The sequence below is a fragment of the Petaurus breviceps genome, unplaced genomic scaffold (assembly GCF_028583685.1).
Source record: "Petaurus breviceps papuanus isolate PSGF00001 unplaced genomic scaffold, PetGlider_PUasm1.0 90574, whole genome shotgun sequence".
NCBI classification, from domain to species: Eukaryota; Metazoa; Chordata; class Mammalia; order Diprotodontia; family Petauridae; genus Petaurus; species Petaurus breviceps.
The window spans coordinates 6,415,317-6,426,931 of NW_027187277.1; the positions used below are offsets into that span (position 1 = coordinate 6,415,317).

General features: G+C 35.4%; 1 protein-coding gene across 1 annotated transcript in view; it reads left to right on the plus strand.

Annotated features, from left to right (window-relative positions):
- UBASH3A (ubiquitin associated and SH3 domain containing A) overlaps positions 1–11,615 on the plus strand; it is a 131,603-nt gene that overhangs the window by 100,680 nt on the left and 19,308 nt on the right. The window contains exons 9-10 of the mRNA XM_069063412.1: positions 1,140–1,262; positions 3,432–3,524. Of these exons, the coding sequence (XP_068919513.1) occupies positions 1,140–1,262; positions 3,432–3,524 (216 nt within the window). The remainder of the gene's footprint in view (positions 1–1,139; positions 1,263–3,431; positions 3,525–11,615) is intronic.

Genomic DNA, 11,615 nt, shown 5'->3' on the forward strand with positions numbered 1-11,615 from the left:
CCAAAATGCAACAGTGTACTTAAAGGGCTTATGGTCTATTCAACCCATACATGAGTTCTCCTTGCATTATTAATACAATACTTACTGAAAAGGAATAAATTGTTCCTAGACCAGAACAGGAGGTTGCTCCAAAGAAAAAGATAACTCAAAAGAACCTGAAAAAACAAAAGCTTATTGCACTATGGAGAAATAACATTAGAGTGCAAATAAAATGAAATGAAAACCAAAAAAATGCCATAAAACTATTGCTGGAGCAAAAGGACGGTGGCATAATTTTCTAGCCAAAGACAACTTAGAAGGTCAGCAGGAAAGGGACCTATATGTACAAAAATATTTATAGCCACTCTTTTCTGGGGGCAGAGAATTGTAAATTGAGGGGATGCCCATCAACTGGGAAAAGGCTGAACAAGTTGTGGTATGTGAATATGATGGAATGCTATTGTGCTATAAGGAATGATGAGCAGGATGCTCTCAGGAAGGCCTTGAAAGACTTACATGAGCTGGTGCAAAGTGAAATGTATACTGAATATGAAGTAATAACAATATTGTAAGATGATCAGCTATGAATGAATTAACTATTATCAGCAATACAATGATCCAATAAAACTCTGAAGGATTTATGATAAAAAAAAAATGCTATCCAACCATTGAGAAAGAATTAATGCTTTCTGAATACAGGTTAAAGCATACTTTTTTCAACTTTATTTTTCTGGAGGGTTTTTTGGTTTTGTTTTTTGTCTGTTTTCTTTTACAACATGACTAATGCAGAAGTGTTTTATATGACTGCACATATATAACCTATATCAAATTTCTCGCCTTCTCAATGGGGGAGGAAGGTAGAGAGGGAGGAAGAGAAAGAATTTGGAACTCAAAGTTTTAAAAACAAATAAACATTAAAATTATTTTTGCACATAACTGGGGAGGGGGGAAATAAAATACTAAATCAATTCCAAAAAAAGAGAAGGTTAAATTACTATATTTTGGTGATATGTTAGAGGAAATTCTGTACTGGCATAAGTTTGATTAGATGAATACTGGATCTGTCTGGAATCTTGAGCTTAGACAGTAAGATGTTTTGAAATAAATTTTCACCAACTTGATGAAATTAATTTTAACTAAAATATTAATTTGTGCCATAGGAAAATACTACAGACCAGATATGAACTTCCCTTATAAACTGCCAGAAAGGAAAAATGGACTCAGAAATTTTGAACATGATCCACCTTTATCTTCCTGTGGCATTTTTCAGTCCAGACTTACAGGTATGTATCAGATTTTTTCTTTAACTTGTCATTAATATCAAGAACTAAAAATTTAATCTATATAGAAAGGACAAAGAAATGGGGAAGATTTGTCACTTTGTATACACCTGATTTTTTTAAAATAAAATTATGCCTTACATTTATTTTTTTTTTCAGAATCTATTGCTTCTTTCCTCAGTTTTAGTCATCAATTAAATGATTTATTGCTTTCAATTTAGTTAATTTTTTCTTTATTTTCTGGATTTGTGTTTTGGTTTTTTATTATTGGTTTTCTGGTATTTTTTATTTGCATTTACAATGCATTGACTAGTTCTTTCTTCTTTTGTTAATCTATTACTTCTTCTAATCAATATTATTGCCAAAATTTTACTTGCTCCACCATAGACTTCTAGACCTTAAAGGGATCTTAGGGAACATCAATATCCTCATTTAAAAGATGAGGAAAATTAATAATCCTAAAGACTCATGAAGGACTCACTTAATGACCAAAATTCCAAGGAAAAATAGCTAATAGTCTGGCAGAAATTAGGTTTGGACCAACTTCTTATCATATACCAAGATAAGCACCAAATAGATAAAAGACTGAGATATAAAAGACCAGATCTTAAACAAATTAGAGAAGCAAGGAAGAAATTATTTTTTGGATCTATGGATATGGAAATGTTTCATGTCTAATCAAGTGATAAAGAGGAAATTTTTGATAATATAAAATATTAAAGTTTTTGCACAAATAGTTCTAATGTAACAAAAATTAGAAGGGAAATAGGTAGCTGTGGAGAAAAGTTTTGTAGCAAGTTTCTTGATAAAGATATCTTTTCCAGAATATATTAGGAACTGATTCAAATTTATAAGACTAAGACCCATTCCCTAATAGGTAAATGGTCAAAAGATATGAACAGGCAGTTTTTAAAAGGAAGGCATCTAAGCTATCAACAATTATATGAAAAAATGTAACTATTCCCAAAGTATGTATTTTATTTGATGCAGCTATACCACAATGAGGTCTGTAAATGCTCCCCCCCCAAAAAAACAAAAACACACAAAGAGAAAAAAAGGTCTCTGTATACAAAAATATTTATGGAAGTTCTTGTTGTGGTAGCCAAAAATTAGAAACTAAGAGGTGTCAACTATTAGACTAAAATTGTGCTATATGAATGTAATGAAATAGCATTGTGTCATTTTTAAAAATGAAGATATCAACAGTTTCAGAGGAAAGTGTGAAAACCTCTATGAACTAGCAAAGAGTGAAGTGAGAAGAACTAGAAGAATGATTTATACAATGATGATGCCATTATGGGGGCTTTAGAGCACTGATAAAAGCAATTATAAACCACAAGAATGAAGATGACACGTGGCACTTACTTCCTGAAAAAAGAGGTGATGAAATTGAAATACATAAAGAAACACACATTTTTTGACATAGCTAATGTGTTTTGCTAGACTATGTGTGTTCTCAGAATTTTCTATTTTAAGGGGATTTTTTGTTATCTGTGCAATGGGGACAAGAGACAGTAGGCGAAAAAAATAATCTTAAAAGTTCATTAGTTGAAATTTTTAAATAAACTTTAAAAAATATTATAAAAATGAGTCACACAGAAATGAAATATTTTGCTAAAGGTCACATGAGTGTCAAAACTAGAACTAGAACCTAGATATCCTTAAACTCAGATAATTTCTCTCTGCAGTATATCAAACTATTGTTTAATTTCTTTGCATCTGTACATGTCTGTGTGGATGAGTGTGTATATTAGCACAAATTTCCACCTACAAATCACTTTTATTACATTACACTCATTCTTTTTTTTTCTTTTTTAAGCAATCGGGGTTAAGTAACTTGCTCAAGGTTACACGGCCAGTTATTTCTGGGTGTGGTGCTGAGTGTCTGAGCCCGGGATTCGATCTCCAGGTTATCCCGACACTGGAGACGGTGCTCTTGCTCGCTGAGCCACCTGGCCGCCCCTTACACTCATTCTATATACATTTCTATAGTAATATTTTTAATGTCAAAGGAAGAAAATCCATAGCAAGAGATAACCCTGTTTTCTATTTTACTGAGGGAAATTTGCTTAAGTGCATTTCTCTTCCCTACACATTAGGCAGAAAATAGCTATAACCCACCCATGGTTAAATTTAGGTTAAAAGGAGGAATTTAATGTTTTTTTTTTCCAGGAGAAGCTCTACTAGATAGTGGCATCAAAATTAGCTATATGTACTGTTCACCAGCACTGCGATGTATCCAAACAGCAAAACACATCCTAGAAGGTAAGTTAAATATTTAAATGAGTTTTCATTATTTCATTGGAAAAATTATAATGATTATTCACAGAATTTTATATTGTTAGTTCTAGAATAGACCTTAGATTCTATCTAGTCCAATCATTTCTTTTAACAGTTTGCAGAAACTGAGGCCCAAAGAGGCCAAATGACTTTCCCAGGGTTACATTACTAGGACTAAATGGAGGCAGGACTAAAGCCCGTGCTTCCTGACTTACAGACTAGTGATCTTTCCCCTATCCCACATTATTTCTTTCTAATGACAAAAGAAAATTGAGTATATCTCAGAGCTTAACTGATAATTAATTTAGAGAGATCTCTATACCTACTCTCTGAGAGTAATCAGAAAATTATAAAACATACTTCTAAAAACCATGAGATATCATCTGAATCAAAATTTCTCAATGGAGCAAGTCTATAAGAAAATCAGGATCTTCCTCTGAAGGAGAAAATAAGCCTAACATACCAGTTTCATCCTTCACACTTTAGCTTATTTCTCTCCTGCTACACTTATAGAAGTAGAGGGAATTACTATATTGAGTAGATAGTGGGATTATATAAACTGTGAGGTCATTTCCATCTCCAGAATCCAACTCTAACGTTCCCCATCAGAGGATGAGGACATTGATAATAAGCACATCTCCCCAAAATAAAAAAATAAAATAAAACTGCTACTAAGAATAGAGCAGAGGGGGAGCACTGGCCCTGGAGTCAGGAGGACCTGAATTCAAATCCAGGCCTCAGACACTTAATACAAAAAACTAGCTGTGTGACCTTGGGCAAGTCACTTAACCCTAATTGCCCTGCCTTACCCCTCCAAAAGAAAAAAAAGAATAGAGCACAGCAATGCTCTTGTCCATTAAAGGCTGAGGCTTTGCAGGTGTATATTCTTCTCCTATGCAGGAAGAGAAAAGAAAGCTCTAAGTAATAGCAAAAATATTCATCTCATATTCAAAAGTCCCAAGTCTATTACTTTCTCCAGTAAGTGACTAACTATGTTAGCTTAATCTAGTCACATACCTGACTTCCTATAGTTTTCAATCTGTGTAAGATAGATGTACTTGTCTTTAAAATAAGAAATGTTAAATGTTTTTCATTCCTCTGATGGAAACATTAAATGAGACAGCATTGTTGGACGGCTCTCATGGATGGAGAGCTTTTTTTTTTCCTTTTCTGTTGAACAGAAGTTGGCCTGCCTTTATGAATCATCCATTGGCCCCCAGTGTCTTCATGGTTTCTATTTTTTTCAACACTTCCCTGTACTCCCATATCTGAAACTTCTGATTCCCTACACCATTTCTTTCAATATCCTAATCTCAATTAATAAAGAAGAAAGGCAAACAATTAATTCTCACTACACTTGATGGTAAGTTTGTGGTAAATATTACCATCATACTAATATAAAATGAAAACAAAATCAAATGCAAAACATAAACATATTCCAACTTTGTTAGAGGATATAGTATCTTGGTATAACTGGGTTAATACTATGTAAGAATGGCTACTGAGGGGGGTGAAGCCAAGATGGCAGCATAGGAGCAGGAAAACTCCATATTCCCCCCCATAACCACCTCAAATATCTTTAAAAAAAATTACTCTAAACAAACTTTAGGGCTACAGAACCCACAAAGTGACAGAGAGAAACAAACCTCCTGCTAAAGACAGCCTGGCAGGCTGACAGGAAGGGTCCATCTTAACATGCTGAGAGCAAAGCCCAGTCCTGCATGAGTCTGTGGTTTTAGCCTCAGGGCAGCCATGACCAGCTCAAGCTGGAGGGACTTTGGGAGAGTGAATCACCAGCAGCTGTGGCAGTTTCCAGAATTATCAGCCCATAAATATCAAAGGCAAAGTGAGAGTTCAGTGTGGATTTTGTGGGAACAGGAGGTCTGGGAGTGCAGACCAGCCTCTGCCCCAGAGGGAGAAGTGACTGAGGCACAGCAGCCATGTGGCTGCTTCAGAGCTCCTGGCCTGCAGATTGTAGGGGGACAAAGCCACCAGTCTGAGGGGTAATTGCTCTTGCTTTAACCTGCTTGGATCTGGATTGCTGTCTAGGGTGGAGGTCCTGGGGTGTGTGACCACTGGAGGCTTCTGAGAGGGCACCCAACTAATAGCTCCAGCAGCTTAGAAAACCCCAGCGATTTGGGACAAAGCTCTCCTCTCTGGAAGCAGAGTTCTACTGTGGCAAAAAGCTGAAAAGTCAAGTAATTGAATGTCAACATGAGCGAGCAAAAGAAGCAAAGGAAGCAAAGCAAGCACAGCAATCTGACTTTGGATTCCTTTTTGGGGGAAAAAGGATCAAAGCATTCAATAAGGAACAGGAGTAAGACAACAAAGTCAGAACTCCTGCACCAAAAGCTTCCAAGAAAAATACAAACTGGTTACAGTCCATAGAGGAGCTTAAGAAGGATTTTGAAAACCAAATAAGAGAAGTGGAGGAAAAATTGGGAAGAGAAATGAGAATGATGCAAGAAAACCATGCAAAGAGAGTCAACAACCTGACTGAAGAAAATAACACTTTAAAAAATAGAATAACTCAAATGTCAAAAGAGGCTCAAAAAGCCAATGAGGAGGAGAATGCCTTATAAAACCAAATTTGCCAGATGGAAAAAGAATCTCTAAAGCTCACTGAAAAGAATCATTCCTTCAGAATTAGATTGGAGCAAATGGAAGCTAGTGATTTATGAGAAATCAAGATGCTGTTAAACAGATCCTAACAAATGAAAGAACAGAAGACAACATGAAATATCTCACTGGAAAAACCACTGACCTGTAAAATAGATCCAGGAGAGAGAATTTAAAAATTTTTTGACTACCTGAAACGATCAAAGAAAGAACCTAGAAATCATCCTCCAAGAAATTCTCAAGGAAATTGCCCTGATGTTTTAGAACCAGACGGCAAAATAGAGGTTGAAAGAATCCACCAATCATCTCTTGAAAAAGATTCCAAAAAGATTACTCCTAGGAATATTATAGCCAGGTTCCAAAATTCCCAGATCAAGGAGAAAATATTACAAGCAGCCAGGAGGAAACAATTTGAATATTGTGGAAACACAATCAGGATAACCCAGGATCTGGCAGCTTCTACACTGAGGGACTGAAGGGCTTGAAGGGCTTGGAATATGATATTCCAGAGGACAAAGGAGCTGGGATTAAAACTGAGTCACCTACCCAGCAAAACTAAGTGTCATGTTTCAGGGGAAAATATAGTCATTCAGCGGAATAGAGGACTTTCAAGCATTCTTGCTGAAAAAAGCAGAGCTGAATAGAAAATTTTACATTCAGATACAAGAAGCAAGAGAAGCATGAGAAGGTAAACAGGGAAGAGCAATCATAAGGAACTTATCAAAGTCAAACTATTTACATTCCTACATGGAAAAACAATAATTGTAACTTATGAAACTTTTCTTAGTATGAGAATAGTTGAAGGGAATATTATTGCTGGGTCAAAGGGTATGCACTTATTTTTAACCCTTTGGGCATAGTTCCAGATTGCTCTACAGAATGGTTGAATAAATTCACAACTTCACCAACAATGCATTAGTGTTCCAATTTTTCAACATCCTCTCCAACATTTATCATTTCCCTGTTTTGTGATCTAAGCCACTCTAACCAGTGAGATGTGATACCTCAGAGATGTTTTCATTTGCATTTCTCTAATCAATAGTGATTTAGAGCATTTTTCAGATGCTTATAGATATCTTTAATTTCTTCCTCTGAAAACTGCCTGTTCATATCCTTTGTCCATTTATCAGTTGGGGAATGACTTGTATATAGATTTGACTCAATTCTCTGTATATTTTAGAAATGAGGCCTTTATCAGAGACACTGGTTGTAAAAATTCCCAATTTTCCAATTCCCTCTTAATCTTGGTTACATTGGCTTTGTTTGTACAGAAACTTTTCAATTTAATGTAGTCAAAATTATCCATTTTGCATTTTATAATGCTCTATAACTCTTGTTTGGTCATAAAATCTTCCCATCTCCATAAATCTGACAGGTAAACTATTCCTTGCTCTCCCAGATTGCTTACAATATCAGCCTTTATACCTGGATCACACATCCATTTAGACTTGATTTTGGTATATGGTGCATTTCTTTTCATTAATTCCTTTGATATTCCAGACCTTTTGTTCTTCCAAATATACTCATTAATAATACAACAATACAAGAACCAGCATCCATGTGAAGATTACAGAACAAATTTTTATCAGCAATGCTATGTTAGGCCAGAATGTTCTTTCTTAAATAGAGGTGGAAAGTTCTCTTTTTATATAATTTTCAGAAAAGTTTCATTTCTTCTTCTGACCTTGAAAGTTTGGGTAAACTGGTTACCTAGTATATGAGGCTGAACTCCTGGATAAGTATTCTTTCACAGGTTAAATCTAGTTGTCTCTGAAATGTGGTATTTTTGAAATTCAACAGATTCCTATGCCTGGGAACACTGAATGCTCAATAACCTCACCAATGTTTGTAAAACTCTGTGACCCAACTTTTCTTTCAGTAGCCACCCTCTTTTCCTAGATCCCACCCACTCTATTTCTTACTCCTACAAATGAAAAAGAAAGAAGAAGTGACCTTTGGAATCAAAGCCAACTCCCTCTGCCTGAAAAAGAAGAAGGTACTTCCTCCCAAGTTTCTTGAGTCCCTGCCATTTAGAGCCTATTATATTACTCTCTGGGGTCAGGAATTTTGCAGTCTATTGATAATTCAGTTCCGGCATATTTCAAATCTGCAAGCAAATATCACAAACATTGACCTAAATCTGAAAGACTAATCAGTACAAGTATAATGAACAGAATATTCCAGGTAATAATGTCAGGGTGCCATTCACAATAAATCTACATCAAAAATTCATGTAATAGATATATCACAGTGTAAAATATTGTTTGACAGGCTATTTTAGTGAATAACTACATGTCTAAATTACACACAACCATATGTCTAAATTGCATGAACATACAATAGTTGAACCCATACAGTCATAGGAGACAAGTAAACAAGCCCAACAGCAAAGCAAAACAATATCAGTCACCATACATAATTAGAAAATGTACAAACATCAAAGTTTGCGAACACTGAACCCACAGAAACAGACACATAGCTCACTGACAACATCTCTATAGTAATATATGATGGCAGCACATAAGCAGACAAACACATTGAGCAAAATAATAAAACAGAAGCATTCCAGAAACATGTAGTAATTAACACATACATCAATGAATAGATGTAATTATATATAGGGCAAACATTAAAGATTAGCCACATCTACATTTTTCACCTGCAATATAGTAACATGAGCAGAAATCAGGTAGGTACAGCTTTCTTATGATCTATGGATCTATTTGCTCTCAAACTTAAACTGATTGTTGGTATGGGCTGATTCCAGTCTCATCAGAAGTACAATCTTTCATTCCTAAAACTGAACTTATGGAGGCCCAAGGCTAACTATTAGTTTTACTGGAATCCTTGGGGACATCACTTTAACCCACTTTAACTATGGCTGAGTTTTACTTCCAAGAAAATCACTGTCTTTGGGTCCAGTGTTTATCAGAACTGAAGCAAGGCAAGGCTGTTGAGTCATAGTATAGAGTGTCCCTCTTCACTGAAATTTTTTTTTTAGCCAATGTCTGGTTTAGGCTGTCTAGTGGGCAGTACTTTTTTAATTAGAGTCCCTTAAGAAAAGTGTCCATCACTTGTCACTATTTACTCATCAGGGATTCCAATTAACCCTTCTATGGACAATAAATGGTGGAGATTAATTGTCTTTTTCAATTTGTATATTTTATTTTTTCAAATTGCATGTAAAAAATAAATTTTAACATTCTTTGAATTTACAAATTCTCTCCCTTCTTCTCACCTCTTCCTCATCCTAGAAAAGGTAAGCAGTTTCACATAGATTATAGATGCAAAGCATATTTCTAGATTAGCAATGTTGCAAAGGGAAACAGACTAAAAAAAAACAAGAAAAATGAATTTTTTTTAAAAGTATGCTTCAATCTGCATTCATTCTCTACCATTCTTTCTCTGGAGATGGATAGTGCTTTTTTTTTGCCATAAGTCCTTCAGAATTGTCTTGGATCATTGTAGTGCTGAGAATAACTAAGTTGTTCACAGTTGATCATTTTACCATATTATTCTTACTACATAAAATGTTCTCCTGGTTTTTCTCACTTCACTTTACACCAGTTCATTTAAGTCTTTCCAGGTTTTTCTGACACTATCCTGATCATCATTTCTTTATAGCACAATAGTATTCCATCACAATCATAATACAGCTTGTTCAACCATTCCCCAATTGATAGGCATCCCCTCAATTTCCAGTTCCTTGTCACCACTAAAAGGGCTGCTATAAATATTTTTGTACACATAGGTCTTTTTTTATTTCCTTGAGATATAGATCTAGAAATGGCATTGCTGGGTCAAAGGGTATACACAATTTTATAGGCTTTTTGCCATAGTTCCAAATTGCTTTCCAGAATTGTTGAATCAGTTCACAATTCTACTAGCATTGCATTAGTGTCCCCATTTTTCTATATTCCCTCTAACATTTGTCATTTTCTTTTTCTATCACATTAGCCAAATTGGTAGGTATAAAGTTATATCTGAGTTGTTTTAATTAGCTTTTCTCTAATCAATATTGATTTAGATCATCTATTCCTATGACTATAGACAGCTTTGATTTCTTCTGAAAACTGCCTGTTCATGTCCTTTGGCCATTTATCATATTCTTATACATTTGACACATTTACCTATATATTTGAGAAATGAAGCCTTTGTCAGAGAAACTTGTTATAAAAATTTTCCCCGTTTTCTGCTTTCCTTCTAATCTTGGCTGCATTGGATTTTTTGTGCAAAAAAAATTATAATTTCATGTAAGCAAAATTATTCATTATATTTCCCATAATGCTCTCTATTTTTTGCTTGGTTATAAACTCTTTACTTATCCTTAAACTTGATAAGTAAACTATTCTATGCTCCCCTAATTTTCCCATGGTATCATACTTTATATCTAAATCATGTACCCATTTTGACCTTATCTTGGTATACAGTATAAGATGTTGATCTATGTCTAGCTTCTGCTAAATTGTTGTTAGGTTTTTCCAGCAATTTTTGTCAAAGAGTGAGTTCTAATCCCATAAGCTTTGACTTTTGTATTTATCAAACTATGATTACTATGATCATTTACCATGGTGTATTGTTTACCTAATCTATTCCACTGATCCACCACTCTATTTCTTAGATAGTACCAAATTGTTTGGATGATTATCTCTTTGTAATACAGTTTGAGATCTGATACTATTGGGCCTCCAACATTTTTTTTCATTAATTCCCTTGTTATTTATATATTCCCATATATATGCATATATATGGGAATATATACAATTCCCTTGATATGACAAATCCCTTGATACCTTTTGCTCCTCTACATAAATTTTGGTATAATTCTTCTCTATCTCTACAAAACTCTATAACTCTTTGGTACTATAGTAACTTTCTATACGCAAGTTCTTTTTCATTGCTTGCTCATTTTCCTAGCCTATTTTAAATTTAGGTGAAAGTTAGTTTTTGCTCCTGGGGTGAGGGGGCAGGGGACACTATCCCAAGCTTCAGGTTATTTTTGTCCTGCTATTTTCATAGTTACTTCTGGAAATCTGTAAGTTTTCACTTCTTCCAAGATGCTATGATCTAAAGAAGGGTCATTGCTCTCCTGGCCTATGTTCTGGTCTGTAAATGACCACAAGCACTCTTTTATACCCCGGAATTGTGACCAAGGTCCCCACTCCCCTGGCACCCCACACTCTAGTGTGCTATTCCTCCTCCTTGCCCTGGGACTGGGACTCAGAACTGGGTGTGGGCAATGCAACAGAGTCCTGCATGCAATACCAGCAAAGTGACCTGTAATTTCCTTTTGACCAGTTGTCCTTACCATCTATGGGCTAAGAGCTCCAGAAGTCACCACCACTGATTCAGTCCCACCCCTCCACAAGGCATACTGCTGGCTTTCCAGGGCGGGCCTGCATTAGACCCTGCTCTCACCACAGTGAGAAACTGCCAACCTTCTAAGTTGTCTTGGGC